Below are 25,448 nucleotides of genomic sequence, written 5' to 3'. Positions count from 1 at the left end.
TCCACGGGGTCACGGCGAAGCAGGGATGTGATGAGATCTCTGAAGACTGTGTGCGGCTGCCACAGGAAACAGTACTGGGAAGGAGTCAGCCCCTGGTGGTCAGCAGTGGCCTGGCTGCTTACTCTGGCAGCGTCTGTCACATAGAGCTTACAGATCACTGGCCACTCTGAGCTACTGGACATGTGTGGGGTAAATAAGCACCGCCCCCCTCCCCATCTGGCTTCCTCGGACGCTTTGGCCTGCTGAGGTCCTGGCCTTGCTGAGGAATGCGGCTCCCATTGTGGGTGGTAGGGCTAGCTGTGGGGTGAGACAGTGGGGGCGACAGAGCTCGTTGCTAAGCTACGGGAGCAATGGACATTCAGGACGTCCAGCAACGAGGAAAGGGACAGTTGGGGAGGGAGGTGGGGCACTAGTGTTCCCTTGTCCCTATCTCTCTGGCTCTGCTGTGATCTTCAGGAGATCCAAGCAACTGGCTGTGGGCCCTTCAATGCTAAATGTGGCCTTCTCTGTAAGGGCCACAGGCCAGCCCCTCACCAGGGCTCTGCAGCCTGTCTGGGGGTAGCCAGCCGCCTTTGTCTCTAACTCTTAGGTCCTAAGTGTGCACACCTGGCACCCACTCTGCAGCACTGGGCATAAAGGAGCCAGGGAGCCCAGGATTCGAGTTGCAGAAGGACCCAGGCCTCCACTCAGGCACTCCACTCTCAGGAGATCCCTGTGTGTGACTATCCTTAGAACCAAGCAAGTGCCATTTTCGGGAGCTCAGCCACAGCCCGCAACCTGCAAAATGATTTTCCCAGCTGGACTTGTTGACTCCTGGAAGGATGGAGAGAGATGAGACTCTTATCTGAGCATCCATCTGCTCTTACTGGAGTAGTAAGCAACATTGCCTTAATCGGCCTCAGGAGTGGCTACAGAATATAGGCCAGGGAAGACAGGGAGGCTGGCTCACCCCTGCTGTAGAGAGAGGAGCTGCCACTTCTGTGTGAGTGACCTTCACCTGTGCTCTGTAAGGAAGCCCCATAATCATGGGGTCCCTAGCGCGAATGTTGGCGGAATCATGCCTCGATTTGCCATTAGACTCAAAGAGAGAAGAGGTGGACACTGGGAAGGAACTGTCGCAGAAGAGCCCCAGACCATGGTAGTTCCAGGCTCCTGGCTCCGGCCTGAGACAGAAGAGAGTTTGTCTTACTTGCTTAGCCTTTGCCTTCTTCCATGGAGACTGCTAAGGCTTCTGGAGGTTGGGGCTGCCAACTACTAGTAGTGGGGGGGGGCGGCTGTTACTGTGCTGTATGGCACCCCATCCTGCCCCCATCTGGCTTCATCTCTACCCATGGCAATCTCTGAGCCTCTAGTTCTGGTCACGCTGGTACCCTGGAAGCTTCCCCCACCTCCCTCCCTCCCTCTCTCTCTCCCTCCCTCAGAGCCACCAGGGACCCTCCTCTGAGATGTCAGCTCTGTTCCCTACAGAGGTGCTGAGTCTCAGCTGACATACAGGTTCCTAGGGAAATACGGCCACTTCCACACCCGGAGCTGGGCGTGTAGTAGGCACCCAGAGGATGGACAGAGGTGCCTAGCAGGCACTATTCTTCAAGGTATGTTCTGGGGACACCTCTTCCCTGCTGCATTAGAACAGCTAGTGCCACCTGCTTGTCCCCATTGTTGGCCTCCCTGAGCTGGCCCCTAACCCCAGAATCCTCAGTGCAGCCCTAGAGAGGGTTTTGCCTGTGGTCACTGTAGGAGAAGCAGTGATGCCCAAGAGGGCAGTTCCTGGGGTCCTGGGCTATGGCCTTCGGGCAGATAGCTTACTCTCAGCCTTAGTCTGCCAGGCCCATGTAGACTGAGGTATGCTCAGGGGCTCCCCACTTGGGCTCGTTGAGCTCCTTGAGAGAACAGTTCCCTACCACCAAGGAAACATGCACACACGCACGCACGCACGCATGCACGCACGTACGCATGCACACACCAGTGCCCCAGGCCAGGGAGCTCTGGGTTCTGCACTTTCTGGGTCATTCCCCAAGAGTCTGCCTCTGGCCAGGAGACAAGCTGCTCCCCCGGCTCATCTCCTAACCTCAGGCTATCCCCTTAATCGCTTCTGGAGTTTGCCTGCTTGTCCTGAGGACCTGGAAAGACAGCTATGCAAGTCCCTTGACCAGGCCTCTGGCCTAGCGTGGCCTCTGGGTGGAGCCTACCCCAGCAGGTGCTGTTACTTGATCAGGAGCAGGTGGAGGGGGGAGATGGGGTTGTGCCCCTTCCCCCACTTGGTAAACTTTCCAGAGAGGAAGCCTGGGCCCCTCCAAGGCTGAGCTGGGGCCTTGCAGGGTCTCTCCTAGACCAGGAGCTGAAGACAAAGCGGCAGCTGCCAGCGGGGTGGGGTGGGGGCCTGCAGCCTTTGTGCTTGTGGGGCCCCTCCTGGTGACCTCACCATCCACCAGAGAAGGGCCCTTTCTTCCCAAAGGCAGCCCTTGGGAATTGGCCTGGGGACAAAGCCGCTGCCAAGTGGGGGACCAGTGAGTGGCTGGCCCTCCTCATGGCATAAATTAAGGGGGGGCAGAGGAGGGCATTTGCAGCTGGTGCCTGCACATCCCCCCACTCACACAGTGCAGAGGCTACTACCTACCCGGCCTCATTCATCTATCCACCCTGTTCATAGACGGCTCTTGGGCCCTGACCCAAGCAGAAGGGTGTACAATGATGATGGATGGGGGTCTCACAGATTTGGGCAGAACTGGGACTCGTGGGTCACAAAGTCTTCCAGGCTCCGCAGATTGGGAAGGTCTTGTCACATGGTCCTAAGTCACAGCAACTTGGGCCACACAGGCCTCCGGGGGCTACAGGAAGTCAGGGAAATGTTTGCTTTTCTGTGTATAGTGTCCAGTGACACCCCTGTCCTTGCCATGAAGCCAAGGGTTTCCTGTCTCCAGGGTGCTCACAAAGCCCCACAGCTTGCTGGCTCTCAGCGCCATGCCTGAGCACTCTGCTGGAGACCCCACAGGGTGGGGATGACACGGAGCACTCACCATGTCCCAGAAGTCACCCCACCGTCTCCTGTGAGCTGCATCTGGGGGGTCTGACCACACTGAGGATGGAGTGGGTAGCAAGGACGTGAAGGTCCCTGTCCAGTGGGAGGTTCCCAGCTTGATGATATCCCGACTGGGGAGGCTAACGGACGCTCGGGTGCTGCATTCACCCAGCACCACCAGAAAAAATTCTAGGGATGGAAAATTTATAAAGATCTTTCAAGGGCTGGAGAGATGGCTCAGTGGTTTAGAGCATTGCCTGCTCTTCCAAAGGTCCTGAGTTCAATTCCCAGCAACCACATGGTGGCTCACAACCATCTGTAAAGAGGTCTGGCGCCCTCTTCTGGCCTTCAGGCATACACACAGACAGAATATTGTATACATAATAAATAAATATTTAAAAAAAAAAAAAAAAAAAAAAAAAAAAAAAAAAAAAAAGATCTTTCAAAAACATCGTGCCTCATGTCACATGGGGCAGGGGCACTCATGGGTGCTGGGCCTCCCCACATACCCACTCCTCATCCCATTTATGGATAAAGAAAGGGAATCAGTCTCCACCTAGCTAGGCCAAGGCTTCCAGGGCACTGGGCTCACAAAGGTCAGGGGCACAGTGTCCCCAGGGGCCCCAAAGGCCTTATGCGAATGCCCCCGCCCTCCAGCAGATCGCGTAGTGGGGGTGGGGTGTAAGTAGGCCAGCATTTTGTTCTGCGTTGCTATGGTGCCATCGCTTGCCTGTGCAAGCTTCCTTCTGGGCCTGTTCCCAGGACACCTCGAGCTAGTCCCAGCTACAGCCCTCCCCAGCCCCTGCCCAGCCACAGTCAGGGGCTGCTCCCAGGCTCCAAGCCCCTACTCATCACCAGTCTTCCTCATCCCTGCCTTTGACACACACACATGCAAGCACACACATGTGCTTGTACTACACACACAGAAGCATACCCACATAGACACAGTGCACACAAGCACACCCACAAAACATGTTTGCACTTCTATTACCATTTGCACTCTGCCATGAACACACACATGCACACGTACATATGAGCACATTACACATAGCCACACACAGATTGCTCAGTGAAGCGAGGAAAGTACCAGGTCCCAGGGGCTTAGGTCCCTTACATGGCCCTGCAGATTGGAATGCCAGCTTCCAGAGATCTAGGCCATACAGGGCTGCTGAGACCAGATGGGGGCTCAGGGCCTTGGCCAGGGTTCATGTTAACCTCAGAGGCTGAGGCTCAGAGGCTACAGCTGGGGAGGGAGGGAGAGAACGACCCAGGATTCGATAGAACCAACCCTCCCCCCTCCTGCACCTTCCTCCGCCACCACATCTACCCCCACACATACAGCACAAGCCCCGACCCTCCAGCTCTATCTTCTGCTCGACTTCATTGTCTCTCCTGCCCTTGATCCTCAACATGGAGCAGACTCCCTGGTGGACCAGGGCAAGTTCCCAGCCAAAGCACAGAGAGGGACTGTCAAATCCCACAGGCCGGGGTACCAGCGCCCAGGGACGTTGTTTTCTTGCAGGGATTGGCGTTTGGTTTGGGTCATAAAAAAGTACAAACTGCCTACAAAGGAGCAGTCAGAGTAGAGGCGAGGGACTAGCCTGCGAAATGTGTGTATGTGTACAGATCTGTCCTTTCATCCCCACACCCAGAGGTCATGCCCAGGCTTTGAGTCCCACCACCCTGATGACACTGGGACTACATGGGAGCTGGGCCAGGGCAGGAGACGATCCCCCTGCAATCAGCAATCTTAGAGTGAGTTAAAAGCTGCCCCATATGCAGGGCTCCACGCCAACCGCATTGTTCATGGTGGGCCATCAGGAGAAGTCCAGCTGGAGCACCGTCTACTACTGGGCATGGAGCTGCTGCCCAGGTGGTATCACAGCCACCTTGTGCACCACCAGCTGGGACAGGTGCACACAGCGGGGGAGGCCCAGCCTGACAGCTGCACCAGCAGGCAGGGCCTTGCCCATTTTTGGTGGCATGTGCTCAGATTAAAAAAAAGAAAGCAAGCAAGAAAGAAAAACTGGCTTTGAGTGCCTCCTGGTGGTCACATATGAAACAACAAGGTAGGGCTGAGGCATTTTGAAGAAGCAGGTTTTGTTTTGAGGGCGTTCCAAGGTCAAGGGCTCTACGCGGATGAACTGTTTGCTCAAGAGGCTGGATGTAGGTTGGAGCGGGAAGTGGCCAGGACTGTCTGGAATCTCCTCCACACAGCTTGACAAGGCTCGGCTGATTCTGCAGGTCCCTAGCAATGGGGGTTTAGAAGACAGGGCTGGAACCAGGAAGGATCCCAGGCTTTAGTCCCTCCCTTTAAAGAGCTGGGCCACTTCAGGTCACCTAGAAGCACCGCTTGGGGCACCCTCTTGGTGACTGGGTGAATGGCCACAAGAAAGTCACCTGACCAACAGGAACAGAATTCTGTAATATTGCTTCAGGAAGCAGATGCAGGAAGACTGCAGAGCCTGCAGAGCAAGAATGGCCAGACTGTGCAACTCAGCAAGACTCTGTCTCAGGGAAGATAAAGGTTGCTGATATGGCTCAGTGGTAGAGCGCCGGCCGAGCAGAGGCAAAAAGCATGGTTTCCATCTTAGGTATGAGGAAAGAATGTGGGATGGATATACAAAGGCTAGGTGGGCTCGCATGGGAGCCGAGTCCACAGTGCTGCTCCTGCTAACCCTAGCTGGGGATGGGGCTGTGCCTGTCTATGGCTTCTTATTTTTCTTTTTTCTTTTTCTTTTTCTTTTTTTTTTTTTACTCACTGTTAATAGTTAAGGCTTCTTATTTTTCAAAGACTTATTGCTGGGTGTGGTGGCGCACGCCTTTAATCCCAGCACTCAGGAGGCAGAGGCAGGTGGATCTCTGTGAGTTCGAGGCCAGCTTGGTCTACAAATTGGGTTCCAGGACAGCTAGGGAAAAAAGTTTTTTTATTTATTTTTTTATGTGAATGGGTGTTTTGCCTTCTTATATCTCTGTGCACCACGGGTGCCTGGTGCCTGTGGAGGTCAGAAGTAGGCAGTAGATCTCTTGGAATTGGAGTTAGAGATGGGTGTGAGCTGACTGTTGTGAACTGAACCTGGGTCCTTGGGAAAAGTAGCCAATGCTCTTAGCATTGCTTCAGCCCCACCCCCGCTTCTGCCCCTCCACCCCGGCTCATTCTAGGGAGATTTCTGGACCAGGATACAGACCTACTCCTTGGTGCGCTCACAGCCTGAAGGCCCCAGGGACTGAGCTTTGCAGACTTATCCGACCATGTCTAGCTCCAGCCGAAGATCTTTGTGTTGGTTATTCCTATTGCCTGCATGCTCTCCCCTAGGCCCTCACACACTCCTGGCCTGTAGGATCCCCCCAGTAGCCATGGTGGGTCTGGGATGCCTGGTCGGGAGTGAGAGCCAGAAAATGGCCTCCCATGGGAAGATGGAAACTGGGCTGTCAGAGAAGAAAGGAACTCAAATCCAGAGAATGGCGGTCACTGAGGAGTCAGCTTACAGACAGCGTCAGGACTAAACTTCAGGCTAGGGAGAGATGCTTCCCAGGCTCCTGGGCTATACCTGGCCCTGGACCATGAGGATCCTTGCATCTTGAATACCCAGCTCCTGTGGCTGTCACACCCAGCGTGTGTGACCTTGTCCTGTGACTAACTTCCTTCCTCCCTAGTGCCACCCTCACTGTCTTTCTTCTAGAGCCCTGTTCAAATCTCCCCTTGGTTCTGTCCTGGCCCTACCAGTGGGGACACAGCATCCTGTGCTGAAACACCGCCTCTCGTCAAAAGTCCCTCTCTGAGCCCGGCCCGCCGAGTTCTAACCCCAGAGATCTCCCAGGCTCTGCAGTGTGGGTCTGGGCTCTGAGCTTCCTATGGTTACTCTCTCTCTGGGGGTTCTGTAAAGGGGTCCCCTAAAGTCCCTTTACTGCCTCCCCTTTCCCTTCTGGTGCATTTGTGACACCCAGGCTGAGAAGTCGGTACCCACGTCGGCCTCTTCTGAGTGCTATACACATACCACTTCCTGCCTGAAGGCATCACAAGTTTTTGATGAGCTGGGACCCAAACCATCTTATGTCATCAGGGTCTACAGTGACTCATCCAGGCAGGGTTCTGCAACTGGGCTGCCTATAGGCGCTTGCTGACTTCTTCCATTTACTCTCAAGTCAGAAGCCATCCCTTCCAAGGCTTTCCAGGACCAGATAAAAACCTCGCCATTCTCCACCCTATCTCTGCCCTTGTGAGGCCTGGATCAGGACTGAGTTAAAAAAAGGATGCATGAGCCGGGCGGTGGTGGCGCACGCCTTTAATCCCAGCACTAGGGAGGCAGAGGCAGGCGGATCTCTGTGAGTTCGAGGTCAGCCTGGTCCACAGATCAAGTTCTAGGACAGAAGGGCTACACAAGAGAAACCTGTTGGGAAGCTCCAGCCAGCCCACTCCAGACCCCGCCCTGAGAAAGTCCTCCATCACAGCTCCTCCCCTGGAACTGCGCAAGACCTCCTACAGGCTATCTAACTCCTGCCTCCCCAAAGATCTGCCACGGGCTTTTGTGCTCTCTCTCCTGCCTTCCTGAGAGCCACCCGGGTGTTGCTTTGCTCTGCTATTTATTAAATATGGTTTTACTTATTTGTTTGATTTGACTTATTATTTCATCGGAGGAACCCAATAACCGGGGATCTAATACTTATCAAAACCCTGTCTCGGAAAACCAAAAATGACAAAAAATTCTGGCAAATAACAAAATTTGCTATGAAAACAATACTCTCTTTTACAGGGATATTTCAAATAAGATTAAAGCAGAGGCTCGGCTGGTAGAGGGCTTGTCTAGCCCATGGTCCAGTCCACAGTACTATATAAACTGGGCATGTTGCCACAGACTTGTACTCCCCACACCGGGGAGGTGGAGGCAGAAAAATTCCCAGCAGCTTTGGGGACCCCCAGCAGTCTCAAATGAGGCAGAGCTGAGGTCTAGTGCTAGTGTTGCTTTCTGAACTCGGGTGGGCCTTGGCAATGCGTGCCTGCACGTACAAGAATTTATGTATATGGGGGCTGGAGAGATGGCTCAACGGTTAAGAGCATTGCCTGCTCTTCCAAAGGTCCTGAGTTCAATTCCCAGCAACCACATGGTGGCTCACAACCATCTGCAATGAGGTCTGGTGCCCTCTTCTGGCCTTCAGGCATACACTCAGACAGAATATTGTATATATAATAAAAAAAAATAAATATTAAAAAAAAGAATTTATGTATACACATACAGGACGACATGAGTTAAAATAATGAAGAGCCATGCTTAAGGCCAGGCCCTGTGCATAGATGGCCTAATTCCTTCTCTGATATTTTCTGGACTCTCAAACAAGACCACAAACCTTTGTGTAAAAACATCTTAGTTTCTCTTGTGGCCTGTGCTTTCACCTCAACCTGTGCATATCGGGAGCCACTCCGATCCATTTACTGAGAAAAGTGGTTCTCAGCAACCTTTTGAGATGTTCCCAAGGAAGCCACTGAAACCCTTGAGAAGCCCACAAACACCACACGCGTGAGGTTATCTATTCCATGGCCTTCTCTATTAATCCCAACGTTTAACACATTGTTTACATTTTCCTTTCTAGTATACTACAACTCTGCCATATTGGCTTGCCCAGAAATTCCTTTCTATTAAGAATCCCCAGCTGGGCGGTGGTGGCGCACGCCTTTAATCCCAGCACTTGGGAGGCAGAGGCAGGCGTATCTCTGTGAGTTCGAGACCAGCCTGGTCTACAAGAGCTAGTTCCAGGACAGGCTCCAAAAAAACCACAAAAAAAAAAAAAAAAAAAAAAGAATCCCCAGCTGGGCGGTGGTCGCGCACGCCTTTAATCCCAGGACTCTAGAGGCAGAGGCAGGCAAATGTCTGTAAGTCTGAGGCCAGCCTGGCCTATGTGGTGAGTTCCAGGACAGCCAGGGCTACACAGAGAAACCCTGTCTCGAAAAATAAAAAACAAAACAAACAAAAATCAGGAGCCTTGAGGGTCCTCATTCACGTGGCTCACTGTCAATCTTGACAGTGTATTTGCTATAACCTGTACATCGTTTCGCTTCAAATAGTCAACTGCTTCTTCTACAGATGCAAGTCCCTGTTTTCCACCCTTTACATGAGAGGCCAAGAGCCCCAGCCACCAGTGACACACAGATGAAAACAGTGGAGTGATGGGAAATGTCCTGCTGCCCCTGGGTCCTGTGTGAGCACCTGGGGGCGGGGTCCAAGAGGTCAGTAATGAAGCTGCAAACAGAACTGGGCCAAAGGTGAGGTGTGTGTGTGGGGAGAGACCACAGGGAACCTAAGCCATGTAGGCTGGGAGGAAGGACAGGAGGTCCAGAGTGTGGCTGTTGGGTGGAGACAATCCCTGGAAGAGCAGGTGAGGGTGGCCTTCACTGGCCCACATGGGCTGGTCACTGCTCTGCTGGAGACTCGTGGCCAGAGCCCCCCAATAAATGACAGAGCCCCATCCCTGGGTATGTTGATATGGTCACGACTTTGTGGCTCTGGGCTAGCCCTCTCCAGCAGACAGCAAACTCCACACAGTTGAAGTTAACAGGTGTTGCTCTCTTCCAGAAAGCCTCCCCAGACTTCCCGACCACACATGACCCTGCATGGCAGTCCTCATCCCAGGGGGGTGAGGGGGTTTACTTGTACCTCAAACTGACACTTTGAACCTTCCTGACAATTATTCTGTACCCTCTCCTGCACTCCCAGTTGAGCAATTCTGTACACCAAGCCATTTCCTGCCCTTTGGAATCAGTTCCTCCCACCCACCTCTTGGTTTTCCAAGATAGGGTTTCTGTGTAGCCCTGGCTGTTCTGGAACTCACTATGCAGACCAGGCTGGCATCGAACTCACAGAGATGCTCCTGCCTTGGCCCCTCTCCCCCACTGCTGAAATTCATGGCATGTAGCAAAGCCACCCAGCCATGGAATCAGTCTTAAATAGGATAGTTTTGACACAGTCCCTCCCTGATCATCCCAGCCCCTAAAAACAGCATTTGTTTGGGGGGGGGGGGGAGTCAAGGCACAGACTTGAGTTTTTTCTAGGTGAGTTTATTTTTTAATATTTATTATGGCCGGGCGGTGGTGGCATACACCTTTAATTCCAGCACTTGGGAGGCAGAGGCAGGCGGATCTTTGTGAGTTCGAGGCCAGCCTGGTCTACAAGAGCTAGTTCCAGGACAGGCTCCAAAGCTACAGAGAAACCCTGTCTTGAAAAACTATATATATATATAAAATGTATACAGCGTTCTGTGTGTATCCCTGCAGGCCAGAAGAGGGCACCAGATCTCATTACAGATGGTTGTGAGCCACCATGTGGTTGCTGGGAATTGAACTCAGGACCTTTGGAAGAGCAGTCAATGTTCTTAACCTCTGAGCCACCTCTCCAACCCCTTATAAGTGAGTTTTAAGGCCAGAACCCAACACTGCATAGTGAGGTAGCTGCAGCAGAGGCAGGGTGAGACTGTCAGCCTGGAGGTCACCTGTCCCCATTGGCATGTCTAAGGGACTTATGCACATGGGGCACTCGGCATCCCACCAGAGGTCCTGACAGGTGATGCCAGAGAAGAGGTCATTTGCACTCTAGAAATTCTCTGAAGCATCATAAAGGGCCAATAAAACCTCTTCTCTACTTAATTACTTAGCAAGTATCTTCTGAGTGCCCGCCAAGTACCAAGACACCACCCTAAAGAACAGCTCACCCCACAGGCATGTATGTGTCTGTTCCTACAAGGCCCTGGGGCTACAGTACAGAGACCAGCTATACCTGAAAGGCGAGGCTACATGGCCAGGGACAAGCAAACCAGTACTAGACTGGTGAAGGCAGAGAGAGACACCTCCAGGCCAAGATGGGAAGAGGCAATGTGGGGTAAAGCAACAGGGCCCAGGCTACGAACAGGCTGGCTGTCCATGACTCTCACTTCTCACTCAGAACTAACTACCCAGGTCCACGTCTTAGGACCTCAGAGGACTGCACTGCAGAGCGTGAGATTGCAGACAACCAGGAACATTCATGTGGGAGGCAGGCAGCTTCAGAAAATGCTTATGTATTCAGAGGCTTTTCTGTAGCCAGTGAGGTCAGTGGGGTGGATGGGCAGCCCGAGGCCCATCTGGAGAGGTCCATGCATCCTGAGTAGTCAGACACGAACCTCTGCAGGTGTGACTCACGGCTGGAAGGCAGGAGACAGCAGGCAAGCCACAGCACTCTTGTCTCTGGATGGGACTCAATAGCTGGGAGCATGTGACACCACAGTTAGATGTTCTATTCGTGAGTCACCTGGCCCTCGCCCTGCAGCGTGGCACTGGCTAACCCTCCAGCAGCCCAAGTTTAACAAGCTCACCAGTAGCTCTAGCTTTGGCAGAAAGAACTGCGATGTGAACCCTGGCTTACTGGAGTGGCGTCCAACCCTCAACTCCCTTGCCAGTTCTTACAGTGGGAGCTGTCCCAAGCCAGATAGCTGTGCTGTGCCTTAAATTGGTGGAATCATCCTCTCTTGGGGGACTGCACACTAGCCATTGCTCTGACTTCCCGGGTAAATTTGTTGTTCTTTTGGGGCAGGGTTTTTCTATATTGCCCTGGTTGTCCTGAAAGTCACTCTGTAGATCAGGCTGGCCCTGAATCCAAGAGATCCACCTGCTTCTAAAGGTGTGCACCACCACCACCCTGCCCCATGTAAATTAATTTATATAGATCTGCACTTCGTGGTCCTGCCTTCCTACTGGTCATTGACTGAGTGACCATCCACGGATAGGACTAAACCTGCAGCAGGAGGTTCTAACTTAGAATGCAAGTGAAACACTGCATGGCACCTCGCCCATAGGAAAGTGATGGTAGCTTAACCAGGAAAGGATCTAATTATAGCATGGGAAATAGGTGACTTTAGACACGTCCCAACCAGGAAGGGTGGAACCCAGTCCTGCTTCCAGGACTGGACTGGGGCCTACACACGCTTGCTTGGATATTACCCTGCTCCAGGAAACTCTTGTGCCATGCTCAACTGTCCTGTATGGCTGCTGGGCGTTCAGATCTGGGCTTGTCAGATCCCAGGGTAGCCAATTCCATATCCTTTATCTCCTAGAGCGGCGGTTCTCAACCTGTGGGTCTCAACTCCTTTTGGGGTTGAATGACCCTTTTACAGGGGCAGCATATCAGATATTTACATCACAAATCATAACAGTAGCAAAATTAGTTATGAAGTAGCAACAAAAATAATCTTATGGCTGGGGGTCACCACAACATGAGGAACTGTAATAAAGGGCCACAGCATTGGGACAGTTGAGAACCACTACTGTATAGCTATCTGATTCTAGACAGAATAGCCCTCAACCTGGGCCAAGACCAGAGCCCACTCTCCACTGGTAGAGGGGGTGTGGCATGTGTTTGGAGGCATGGACAGGCTGAGCTTTCTTCTCGAGGATGATCTACCTCAGGAAGATCTTCTCCTTCCTGCAAGGTCAACTCCTGTCTAACAAAGAAGCCCGGCCCATCATAAGCCCTGGGGTCTAGGGACCTAGCCAAGGCCTTTACTTCATACAATACTATGATTAACTCTTTTTTTTTTTTTTGGTTTTTCGAGACAGGGTTTCTCTGTGGTTTTGGAGCCTGTCCTGAACTAGCTCTTGTAGACCAGGCTGGTCTCGAACTCCGAGATCCGCCTGCCTCTGCCTCCCAAGTGCTGGGATTAAAGGCGTGCGCCACCACCGCCCGGCCTATGGTTAACTGGTTACCTCTTAAGGAGTAGCCTGGCTCACCAGGGCATAAAGGGTTCCTCCCCAAGGTCACACAAAACATGAGGGAACAGGCAGAAGGTAGGTAGTGGCCAGCAGAGAACACAACACACACTTTGGACTCATACCCTTTTCCCACAGCAAGTAGAGCTAAGAGCTTTGGTTTATTTCAGTAATAATTAAGGGAGGGATAAGCTTATGTGTTTCTCTCAAGAAAATACTATTTTAGACACCCTAATAGTCACACGGTCAATAGTGATGAGGTGTGAACTAGTATACTGGAAACACTTCTGGATTGCAGATTACACATCAAAACCACGGGGAGATGTTTCTGCATTATTTATTCTTATTTTGTGTGCCATGAATGTTCGATCCCCTGAAACCAGAGTTATCGACAGTTGTGAGCTGCCATGTGGGTGCTGGGAATTGAACTCAGGTCCTTTGGAGAAGCAGTCAGTGCTCTTAACCACTGAGTCATCTCTCTAGCCCATTTAACCAATTAAGGAAAATAATCCAATCAGTTAAAAATGGCATGGCCTTTACGGTCAGCTCTGGTGGCATACACTGGTAATCTTAATATTCTCAAGGCTGAGGCAGAAGGATCACAGCAAGTATGAAAAGGCCAGGGTTACATAGTGAAACTCTCAAAAAAACCAAAACCAACCAACCAAACAAAAAACAAAAACAAAAAACCTAAAACCAATTTGCATGTACAGAATAACTGAGGTTCAGAAAACCAAAAAACAACCCAGGGATGTTGCATTAAAGCAGCAAGAAGCCAAGTGTGACAGGGTACATCTGTGATTCCAACACTTAGGGGATGGAAACAAGCAGGTCACGAGTTCAAAACCAGCTTCAAATTAAAACAGAAAAAAAATTTACAAATGAGAAAAACTGGTTGAACTTCATTACAGCTAACCTATAGGCATTTAAAAAAGCAAAATAAAACATTAAATTGAACTGAGTAGACACATTTGTTCCATTTATTTAAAGTGACTGTCAGAAGACTCATCTAGGTAGACAAAGAATGAAGACGGTGAGTATTCCCAGGTATTTCTTTCTTTTCGGAAGCAGGGATGACATGGTTTAATGCTGACAAAGGCCTTGCTTCTCACTTGCTGCAGTCTCTTCACATATGATCATGGAACTGCTACAGTGGAGAGCCCAAGTTAAAAAGTCCAGGAAGCGGCCACAGTGACACACTGGGTCCCCAGAGGGACAAGCAATCAGTCTGAACTTTGCTAGTGTTCTTTATATGAGAGAATTGGGCCCAAGGAACTGTAACAGGAGCTGAAGTCTATCCCACCACCTCCAGGAGCAGAAGGATCCATGTGGAATCCACTGAGGGGGAGGTGCTTCCTGTGCTCAGCAGGCTCCAAGCTCAGCAGTGTGGGGTGTCTTGGCAGGTCATAAAGAGACAAAAATCTGCTTCAACAGGACAATGGACTGTTGAGAAGAAAGGCTGACTTCTCAGAAACAGTTAAGGAATTAAGAAACCCCGTGAAAGGTGCACCTGAAGGGACTTTCATGTACTGATTCCCCAGAGAGTTCAGTTTAAAAACCTGCAGTCAGACCTGAAGGATGTTCTAAAGTCATGATGCAGAGGACCAGTAATCACACGGCTTTGGCCAAACGGAGGATTCTAGGGACTTTAGCGGGGAGGACTCACTGCCAGAAGCCCCGGGACCTACTGTTCTATGAGACGGTGCACTGAGGTTGACTGTCAGAGGGTCGTGTAATGAAATGGGACATGGCATGGGGTCTATTAGTATCGGTGCTGGTACCACACTGAGAAGGCGCTGCAGAATTCTGGGGATTCTTTGTCTGTATTAGTAGATAACCATAATGTCGTACACATAGAAAATATTCACAGAAGCACACAGAAGGAAAAAAACCAAATAATAAAACCCTTTATATACCCGACAGGTTGTAATGAATTTTCAGGAAAAGAGGAGTCCTTATGTCAATATCATCAGGTACCCCATAGCCTCACTCCAATTAGGTACAGGTGCTATTTGGGGTGCCAGCAGCAGTTACCATTGACAGCTGCAGAGACCCGTCCCCCAAGATTACCAACAGTCTCTGGTATCATGGCGTAAATGATGTCATGTTTAACAGGCATTCTATTTCACAGCTGTGACCGACAAAGGAACCCATCTCATTTATGCTACAGACAGACGCTCCTCATCAGCCACTCCAGGTTTCATCCTCTGGCTACAGGGAGACAGCAATGGTTCTCTAATGGTCTGCTGCCTTATTAACTAAGGAGAATTTTAGTTGAGATCTCACAAGCAAAAGTAACTTGAAGGTATTGAATAACTGATTTTTTTTCCCTTTCTCAAGCAGTCTCAAATTTTTGGTTGTTAGGTCTCATTAATTTTTTGTGTGTTGTACACAAGATTCCCCGCCTCTAAAAGGAAAAGCATAGGAAACAATTTAGGCTCAACAAAAATGTTTATGAAAAAAACAAACCATCCCAACAAAAACCCCACCCCATAAGATGGGGAAGGACCAAACAAGCCTTGTAACTTAAAAAAGGCCCAGTTTTGTTTACATAATAAAACATCTCTGAGCCCCTAAGTTTACCTAGAGTTAGACTCTCAAATCTGCATTTAATGCTTGTACAACCCGTCTAAAAATGAGGAATGCTGCCCTTTTCATGTTCCCATTAAAAACACACAAAATCAACACAAACCAGGATAATGAGCCAGATGGAAAAGTTAATGTGCTATAATGATATTTGTTTTGCAACATCAAAAGCAGCAGAAATACTGAATAAAATTTGATTAAATCATAAATACTGAGATTGAATATGCACATAGAAATTACATTTAGGCTCCATGAGCTGAAAGCTCTCTAAAAGTAGATAAAGTGCAAACCAGCAAGATCAGGTAGGTCCTGGTCCATCAGTACTCCCACTCGTCGGACTTCAAGTCAAGGTAGCTGAGGATGTTCTGGGCCAGCTTCACAGCCTGTTTCCTGGAAGCCTTACACTTCTCTTCTCCCTGGGGGTCAACGGCATCCAGGGCCAGCAACTGTTTGGTCAGCAGCTCCTCCAGACGGATGTAGTTCTTATCAGTTCGGTTTCCACCAAATGAGAGGACTTCGCCCTGGATCTCTGACAGGTTTCCAAGGACTCCCCACACAGCCTTGTTGGGGGGTGTCTCCTCGCAAGGGAACAGCTTCCTCTTCTCGAGCGCTTCCTTCAGGTCCAGGTATGTAATCAGGGTCTGCACTTCAATCACAGCTCTTCTCCTGGCTTCGCGGATGCAGGGGTTTTTCTCAAGACTCACTTCATCTAGCTGTCCAATCAAGCCCTGAAGTTCTGTCTTGGAGCTCAGGTATAATTCAGGAGGGGTCTGTGCCTGCAGAAGTTCATTCTTTATTTCTCTCATCCTCTTGAGGACCTTTTCTATTTTTAGAATGGAATGGTTCTGTCCCAGGTCAAATGCATGTGTATTGTCAGCTTCCTCTTCTAAATCTAGATATTTCAGTAATTTGTTGATATCTTCCACCACCTCCCTCCGATAATTCCTGATCTCTGTACGACCACACACATCCAAAGCATCTAGATCAGCAATCAACCCTGACAGCACACATGATAAGTGCCTGCAAGTCTCAGTACTGTCCACACCCATCAGAAGTGCGATCAGAGTGCCTCTGGCCTTGTTCACTTCACACATCACAGAATTGATCTTGGCAACGGAAGGATGCGCATCCTCAGAGAGTGGCAGGGAAGGCTGCTTCTTCACGCAGTCTTCAATAATCTCCTGCACTGCACAGATCTTGGTTAGCGTGTGGTACCTTGCTTTCCTCAAAGAGATCTTCCCTCCAGTTTTAACACGTGTCAGTCTCAGAATGACGTCCTGGATGCCTTCCTCAAACTCGTCAGTCACACAGTTGCCTCCACTGTAAAAGGGCACAATCTTTTCTTTCACAAGGGCCTGCGCTTCCTTAAAGATGTTCTGGATTTCAATGCGGTGTGGGTGGTTTGCATTCTGCTCCAGCTCTTTGAGAAGGCGTTCTGTCTCCTGTGCTGCCCTCTTCCTAGCTTGCTGAATGTCTCCTTTCCCTTCTGTATCTACAGAGTCTATTTCAAACAGTTGTTTCGTCAGAATCCTCTCCAGTTTCTTGTAATTCTTGTCATCCGACAGGCCACTGAAGCCAGCCACTTGCTGCTCTATATTCTTTACTTCCCTTTGGATCTCCTGAAGCCTACTGATAGAAGGGTGTTGGTTTCCCATATCCATACTTCTGTGTTCCGTTTCACAAGCACTGAAAGACGGCAAGAGTAACTTATTACGGTCTCTGCAGGATAATTAGATCAACCCATTCTAAACTCACTTTTAAAAGGCACACTTTTCCCCAGAGAACTTAGACAACACGCGGACACTAAGAGAGACTTACATAGATCTAATCTACATGGGAAGTAGAAAGTAGAAAAAGACGAGATCTCCTGAGTAAATTGGGAGCATGGGGACCTTAGGGGAGGATTGAAGAGGGGAAAGGCAGGGAGGGGAGCAGAGAAAAATGTAGAACTCAATAAATATCAAAAAAATGTAAAAAAAAAAAAGGGCACACTTTTTTTTTTTTTTTGGTTTTTTGAGACAGGGTTTCTCTGTGGTTTTGGAGCCTGTCCTGGAACTAGCTCTTGTAGACCAGGCTGGTCTCGAACTCACAGAGATCCGCCTGCCTCTGCCTCCCGAGTGCTGGGATTAAAGGTGTGCGCCACCACCGCCCGGCAGGGCACACTTTTTTAAAAGGGCTGATGGCACTATGGAGATAGCTGTCAGTCAAGTGCCCAAGTTGGAGCTCCAAAACACATATAAAAAAGTCAGGGAATGGGCTAGAAAGAGGGCTCAGTGGTTAAGAGCACTGGATGCTCTCCAGAGGACCTAGGTTCAATTCCCGGCACCCAAATGGCGGCTCACAGACACCTGGAACTCCAGTTCCATGGGATCTGGTCCCCTTTTTTGGCCTCTACAGGCACACACGTCGTGCACACACATACATGCAGGCAAAACACCAATGCACATAAAATAAAATATAAAACCCATGCAATACTTTTACGACCGGTGCCAGGGAGATAGAGATAGCTGGATCCCCGCGGTTCACTGGCTAGCTAGCCTAGCCTAAATGAGGAGCTTCAGAACAAAAAACCTAAAAAACAAAAAAAGCCTAAAAAACATAGTAGAAGGACACCACAAAAACGATGGGGTGAGGTGAACTCTGGCACCTGGGCATGTACCAAATCACACAGACAAAAGGTTCTGTCATCGTATAGATTTAAAAGACACACTTGAGGAAAGAAAAGATGTGACATGTCAATTCTCTCTCCTAAAAGCAGTTAACAGGAGCAAAACAAACAAAGCTGGGAGTGCTGGCGCATGCCTACACGCCTGGCACGAGGGAGACGGAGAGTTTAAGGTCAGCCTGGGCTACTTAGCGAGACAATGAATCGAAAGAAAACCGAAAACAGGGAACCATGGCGGGGGTTTTCAGGACAGACAGAAGTTACTCAGGGTCCAGTGTGGGGTAGATGTCTGGCCTGTGAACTCAGTCTTCAACAAGAAAGTGAGCTGCACACTTTCACCCTAGCCTGACCATCAGGTTAACAGCAACACCGTTTCCTCGGGTCTCGGCATCCTAAACTAGGTTACGGAACCGGCAGGGTGCCCTTGTGGAAGTTAACAGCGGCTCTTCCAAACCCACAGGACACCATTCTGCCGGGGGCCAACTAAGCAGCTTCCAAGTTCGCCCTCCCCCTCCAATCCCCCGCCCCCGAAAAAACGTGACTGCGATGATCTCGGTCACTCGCCTCCCCGAAAGCTTGCTTAGAGCGTTCCCCACGCTCTTAGGTGTCCGAACTCAGTCAGCCCCCGGGGAGGGTCCGGGGCCCGGCCCTCGCAGCGCTTTACCCCGGTGAGGTGTGCGTGGCGGCGGTCTTGGCTGCCGCGGAGGGCGGCGAGGTGGGAGATCGGCCCGTTACGGGGAGCGGCACCGGAGCGGGGCCCCCAGCGGCATCCCCCTCGCCCTTCCCGGCTAGGTCTGACCCGGGCGGCCGGTGAAGGGGCCGGCGGAGGCGGCGGCAGCTACTGGCCGCGGCGGCCGCTCCGGGGCGTCTCGGCCGGGCCCGACGCGCCGCCGCCTGACCTCACAATGGGCGCGGGGCGGGCGCGCGGCGGGGACGGCGAAGCGCCCGACCGGGGAGAACGAAGCTCGCGCCCCCGCGCTGCCCTCACCTGTGCCTCCCTCGCCATCGCGCTCCTTCACCTTCGCTTCCGCGGCGTTGGCACCGCCCTCGCGGATCCGGCCACACAGCTCCGAGCCCGGGGAAAACTTCGCTTCGCCACGTCCCGTCCGCCACCCGCCGGGTGATCTTTCTCTCAGGGAAAGTGCACGATCGGCCTCGCCGCAGCCTTTGAGCGCTGCCGTAAAGCCGACCTTTCCACTGTCGCGATTCTGACGTGCGTCGCGCAATCTAGTGCGCTGGGGCCATGGCGGTCTTGCGGCCCGGAAGCGAAGCGATTCGCTTGCATCTCTGCCGTTCTTTCTCCGGCGGCGTTGGTCGGCTGGCCCGTGAACGCGGGACGGAGCCCAGGGATGCTGCGTCCAGCCAGGTAAGCGGGACGCCCGGGGACGCTGGCAGGGAGGGAGGCCTGAGTATCCCCCGCGACGCCTGCGTCTGCCCCGCGGGCTAATCTTTGTAGCGGACCCGCTCTGGAGAGTGCGAACCTTGCTTGTTCCCGAAGTTAATTACTGTTTGTATTCACTCGACTCTTGAAGTGTGTATTTTATCATTCCCCGTTATTTTTCTTTTTGTTTTCTTTTTAACCATTTGCACTTCTTTGGGAGTGGATGTTTTAAAAGATGCCTACGTCTTGAGTCTATCAGTCGGATGAAAATGCTGACTAAAGCTTCAGATAAAACATTAAACAGGGCACATGGCTACTAACGCTTCATTTGCCATCATGCTAATGACAGAGTCTGGAGAGCTTTGTTTAAGCAATAATTAAGGGAGAACCGGGGGGGGATAATTAAAAATTTCAAAATGTGCCTGCTGTGTGAATTTTCATTTCTGTTACGCTGTGTTTCTTAGCACACTTTTATCATAACTGCGGCTTTGAAGTTCTGTCTAGTCTACATTTTAGATTTGTTGCTAGTCTACAGTTTAGATTTGTGGCCTAGGCTCCCGGCGGATGGCTCAGTTCTCTGGCACAAGAAACAAGCAATCCTGGGTCTGGAGAGATGGCTCAGTGGTTAAGAGCATTGCCTGCTCTTCCAAAAAGGTCCTGAGTTCAATTCCCAGCAACCACATGGTGGCTCACAACCATCTGTAATGAGGTCTGGTGCCCTCTTCTGGCCTTCGGCGTACACACAGATAGACTATTGTATACATAATAAAAAAAAAAAAGAAACAAGCAATCCTTCACTTCTCTAGAAAACAGAACTTTAGTCCTTGGGCAGAAAAAATAAAGCAGGTGTCAGAACATGCTTCGGGAGGGAAAATGTAACCAAGCCAAGAGCTTTCTCAGGGTGAGAGGTTCCCTGGCATTCATTCATTTTGTTTTTGAATTGCGGGCGATATGCGTGCTCTGGAGTTGAGCGGACAGCTTTCTGGAGACCTGTCGCTCCTTCCATGGTAGGTTCCGAAGTGGAACTCAGGCCCTCACCTGAAATGCTTTACCCGCTGAGCCATCTTGCCTGACCTTCCCTAGCCTATCTGGTGAACTAATGCTGGAAAAAAGATCAGCAAGGAGAAGTCTTTGAAGAGTCTTGCTGGGGATGTGGGGGGTGTGGGGACTGAACCCCTTTAACTCACAAGGCAGGCTGGTCTCCATAAAGTGAGACCCTGTCTCAAACAAAACAAAGCAAACAAAAAGTTAATATTCCTCAGGGTCTGGGTCCTCAGGGTAAGCCTGTGCTGCTCGCCCTTTGGAAGGCAGCCGTGGGGATGACCAGCTAGGGGAGCTGTCATGAGCCAGAACTTGCCGGTTCTACACTGCCCATGCTGTGCTTTTTTAGGATCGAAATGTCCCATTATGATAAATATTAGGTGGCCCAGAAGAAAACAGTTTTGCCTAAGGGCAATTTATGTCTTTTTTTTTTTTTTTTTTTTTGGTTTTTCAAGACAGGGTTTCTCTGTGGTTTTGGAGCCTGTCCTGGAACTAGCTCTGTAGACCAGGCTGGTCTCGAACTCACAGAGATTCGCCTGCCTCTGCCTCCCAAGTGCTGGGATTAAAGGCGTGCGCCACCACCGCCCGGCGGCAGTTTATGTCTTAATACATTTCTTGTTTCCTGAACTATTGAGTGCTTGTAAGATGGAGGTTGCCTTGCAAAGACACTGTAAATAGCAAGTCTAAGAGTAACATTGTGGCTGGGCATGGCAGTGTGATTTGAATCCCAGCACTTGGGAGGTGGAGGCAGGCGGACGGCTGAGGTTGAGGCCAGCCTGCTCCACAGAGCAAGATCTACACAAGGAGACCCTGTCTTGAAAAATCAAAAACAAATAAATAAGTAACATTTTAAAAAGGAACATTGCAAACCTTTTCTTCAGTTAAGTAAATTCTGTACTAGCTTATTCTGCATATTTTTCTTTAGCTGTCTTGCTTTAAGGAGACCCACATTTGGGACCCGTATATAACTTCATTTCCGATCTCTTTTTACTAGTTGCTTTTTAGTTTTGTCTTTGTGTGTGTACAGTCTTGTGTATCCCAGGTTGACCTCAGACTTGCTGTGTAACTGAGGATGACCTAGACCTTCTCATCTCTGCCTCCGTCTTCCCAGTACTGTGATTGTGGTGTCCATCAGGAGGTGTTGTGCAGTGTTAAGGACTGAGCCACAGCAGCAGCCCCGGTTATTTTTTTTTTTTTTTTTTTTTTTTTTTTGGTTTTTCGAGACAGGGTTTCTCTGTGGTTTGGAGCCTGTCCTGGAACTAGCTCTGTAGACCAGGCTGGTCTCGAACTCACAGAGATCCACCTGCCCCTGCCTCCCGAGTGCTGGGATTAAAGGCGTGCGCCACCACCGCCCGGCAGCCCCGGTTATTTTTAAGGGTGATTTTTGTTGTTTTTTGTTTGTTTTGTTGTTGTTGTTGGTTGTTGAGACAGGATTTCTCTGTGTAGCCCCAGCTGTGCTGGAACTCATTATGTAGACCAGGCTAGTCCCAAACTCAAGAGAGCCACCTCCCTCTGCCTCCTGAGTGCTGGTAATAAAGGTATACATCACCATGCCCTGCTAGGAGGTAATTTTATGTATCTAGGTGTTTTACTGTGTCTGTGTCTGTGTATGCAGAGTCTGTAGAGGCTAGAGTAGTGTGTTGAATCCTCTGGAACTGGAGTTACAGATGACAGTCGGCCCCTATTTTAGTTAGACACCATGACCACAACAAGTCTTACAGAGGAACACATTTAATAGGGTGGCTTACAGTTCAGAGATTCAGTCTATTATCATCATGGGACATGGTGGTGAGCAGGCAGATTTGGTGCTGGAGAGATAACTGAGAGTTCTACATCTTGTGCAGGCAACAGGAAGTGAACTCATACTAGGCATGACTTGAGCATATATATGTGTGTGTGTGTATACATATATATATACATATGCATATATACACATACACTGATATAGAGTTCAATACTTTGCGTAGATATGGATCTTGGTTTACTGATACAAATTTAAGATCAATTTTGTTAGCCGGGCAGTGGTGGCACACGCCTTTAATCCCAGCACTCCGAATGCAGAGGCAGGCAGATCTCTGAGAGTTTGAGGCCAGCCTGGTCTACAAGAGGTTTCCAGGACAGACTCCAAAAAGCTACAAAGAAACCCTGTAAAAGATCAATTTTGTTATATATATTTATTTCTGCTCTTGATTAAGGTACTGTGTTTGTTCAGCTCATTTAAAAAAATGTAAGACTCAAGCTTGTAGTCATGTTAGTTAGGTTTTCTAGATACATATATATATTTCAGTTAGATAGGTATTCTTCAAATCTTTCAGAGACCTTCAGAATATGGCATTTAAAATGTTTTAAGAACTTTTATGACAATGAGACACATTTGTTCCTGGGAGCACCAATCTACTTCAAGAGGAAGATGGGCATCAAAGTGGCTCCTTATGGAGTTTGCTAGCCCTTTGGGCAAGGAACTGTTCTTGCCTGGACTGCTTGATGTTTGCTGTATGAACTGGACAAGTGGAACCCACAGAAAAATAACTGCTGAACTTTCCTGAAGGTGAGACTGTCCTTCAGGGTTCCCGCTTCATGAAAGAGTCTTCCAGACATTCTGCAGGACACAAAAGGAAGTGACTGACAAACTGCCAATATAGGTGGAATATGTCTTTGAAATTTTCTGCTTAGTGGAAAAGTCTCCTGGATACTATGGGTCTATAGGCTGAAGATGGATGCCCCAATGGTACAGAAGAACTTTGGGTGACTGTCCAGGCAGCGAGATGTCTCTGTCAATTCTAGAGTTTTGGAAGTTGCTTACAATGCACTTCCTGTTAACTTAGGTAATATTGTATCCTTCTGCCGTCTTTGATGGAGTTGAAGAATAGATAGTTTAGTTTTCCTTAGTTACAATAAAAGATAAAGTAGATATAAATAGGTAACTGTAATTCTTGCTTGATACCTGTTTTGTTATATGTAATTTTACTATGCTAAGGTTAAAACCTTCCTTTTTATTTCAGCAGAAAAGGGAGGTGTTGTGGGATTCCCCTCTATATACCATTGGTTAATAAAGAAGGTGCTTTGGCCAGTGGCTTAACAGAATATAGCCAGGCTGGAAAAGATACAGAGAGAGAGTAGGTAGAGTCAGTGAGATACCATGTAGCCGCCTGAGGAGACAGATGGTGGAACCTTGCCAGTAAGCCATGGCCTTGTCATGATGCACAGATTAATAGAAATGGATTGATTTAAGATATAAGAACTAGCTAGAAATATGATTAAGCTATTGCAAATAATATAGTTTCTATGTGATTATTTAGGTCAGGGCAGCCGGAATGAATAAACAGCCTCCTGCAACAATGTTCCTCAAAGCCTGACTCCACAGTTACACACTTCTTCCAACAAGACAATACTTATTCCAACAAAGTCTCACCTCCTAATAGTGCTACACCCTATGAGATTATGGGGGCCAATTACATTCAGACTATCACAGCCCCCATATGGGTACTGGGAATTGAACTTGGGTCTTCTGAAGGAGCAGCTAAGTACTCTTAATAACCAAGCCATCTCTCTAGTCCAGGGGTAAAAGTTTAATGAGGTATAGGACATTTACACTATTACATCATTTACACTAGAAAAAAAAATGAGTAATTGTACACGAACAGGCCTGTTGTCACTGCTGGAACCATGGCCTCCTGGCATGATATACAACTACTGCTGTAGCATTCCTCAAAACTGTTAGTCAGCCAGGCATAGTGGATCATGCCCATAATCCTGTCACTCGGGAAGCTGAAGTGGGAGAAACAGTTCAAAGCTAGCCTCAGCTACATAGAATTCTGAGGTTACATGACATCCTTTCTCAAGAAAAAAAAAGTCACTTTTAACTTCATGAAATGTGGGCAGTGGTGAGGCAGGCAGATCTCTGAGTTCAAGACCAGCCTGGTCTATAAGAACTAGTTTCAGAACAGGCTCCAAAGCCACAGAGAAATCCTGTCTCAAAAAACAAAACCAAAAACAAAGCAGCCTGCCTTTTCTTATTATGGAGTTTGTTTATTGTGGTTTAAACTTTTCTGAAACCAGGAAAACATTCCAGACCTTTGGCCTGAGTTTTCAAAGGACAGGCCATTTTGATATTTTTTTGAAGTAACAAAGGACTCAAGTACTGCACATGGACACAGACGGGGCTCTTGATGAAGCCACCTCTGCAGTTCTGAAAGCCATGTCCTTGTGATGTGTTGCTGAAACATCAATGGAGCCATGTGTTTGTAATGGCTGGTGTTTCCTGGTGTGGGTCCCTGAGGTACCAGAGGCACAGAGTACTTAGGCAGGGCTTCATACAGTAATTTGTGTTCCTCAGTGTTTGTAGATGGCCATGCAGGAAAAACAGGCTGAACCCCCCGCCCCAATGTGAATCACTGCAAAAAGTAGTTTACTGAATCTGTAGCTTGAGACTGGGCCCCTTGAGGAGAGCACCTCCAGGGTGCCTAACTTTTAAGAGGAATTGGGAGTTGCAGAAAACCACCTTAGTGTGCTGGATAGTTTTATGTCCCCTTATTACAAACTAAGGTCAAATGAGAGGAGGGAACCTCAATTAAGAAAGTGCCTCCCTAAGATCAGCCTTAAGTAATTAGTGATTGATGGGGGAGAGCCCAGCCATAGGTGTGGCCATTCCTGTGCTGGTGGTCCTGGGTTCTGTAAGAAAGTAGGTTGAGCAGCATCCTTCTGTGGCCTCTGCATCAGCTTCTGTCTCGGGTTCCTGGTTTCTGCCCTCACTGCTATTGATAATGAGCTGCTGTATGGACTGTGAGTGAAATAAACCCAAGTTGATTTTGGTCATGGTGTGTTATCATATCAGTAGTAACCTCAAGACAAGCACCGCAGTGCCTACCTGCGAAGCAGACCCTGGATTGGAGATGGTAGGAAAGACACGGGTAAGAAAGCAGTGGACTGGAGGACTCCAAGGAGGAGACTCCTGCTATGGTCCTAATGTCTGCTTCCCCTTGCAGATGGCAGTCAAGATAGGTTCAGTGACTGTTGCTTTTTTTAG

At 49.5% G+C, this 25,448-nt stretch overlaps 2 protein-coding genes across 4 annotated transcripts in view; one reads left to right on the top strand and one right to left on the bottom strand.

The window, feature by feature from the left end:
• Window positions 1-13,706: 13,706 nt before the first annotated feature.
• Window positions 13,707-19,154, bottom strand: Bag5 (BAG cochaperone 5). 3 transcript variants are annotated; one of them, XM_057782459.1, is made up of 2 exons: window positions 19,020-19,154; window positions 13,707-17,021 (listed from the first exon to the last, which is right to left on the bottom strand). In XM_057782459.1, exon 2 carries the CDS (start codon window positions 16,994-16,996, stop codon window positions 15,653-15,655), a length of 1,344 nt encoding a protein of 447 aa, XP_057638442.1. In that variant the 5' UTR covers window positions 16,997-17,021; window positions 19,020-19,154; the 3' UTR covers window positions 13,707-15,652. The 3 variants fall into 3 exon arrangements, with proteins under 3 accessions (XP_057638442.1, XP_057638441.1, XP_057638443.1); XM_057782458.1 differs by having other exon boundaries at window positions 18,989-19,141; XM_057782460.1 differs by lacking the exon at window positions 19,020-19,154 and adding an exon at window positions 18,665-18,890.
• Window positions 19,103-25,448, top strand: part of LOC130882424 (cytochrome c oxidase assembly factor 8) — a 24,362-nt gene continuing 18,016 nt past the window's right edge. The window contains exon 1 of the mRNA XM_057782461.1: window positions 19,103-19,366. Within this exon, the coding sequence (XP_057638444.1) occupies window positions 19,244-19,366 (123 nt within the window). The 5' untranslated portion in view covers window positions 19,103-19,243. The remainder of the gene's footprint in view (window positions 19,367-25,448) is intronic.

Source organism: Chionomys nivalis, chromosome 10 (assembly GCF_950005125.1).
Source record: "Chionomys nivalis chromosome 10, mChiNiv1.1, whole genome shotgun sequence".
NCBI lineage: Eukaryota > Metazoa > Chordata > Mammalia > Rodentia > Cricetidae > Chionomys > Chionomys nivalis.
Note: the sequence above shows the minus strand (reverse complement) of the source record. Positions and strands in the feature narration are given on the sequence as shown.

Bases quoted from the DNA above. Each gene is read 5' to 3' on its own strand.
- Bag5 (XM_057782459.1), bottom strand. From the start codon at position 16,996: ATGGATATGGGAAACCAACACCCTTCTATCAGTAGGCTTCAGGAGATC.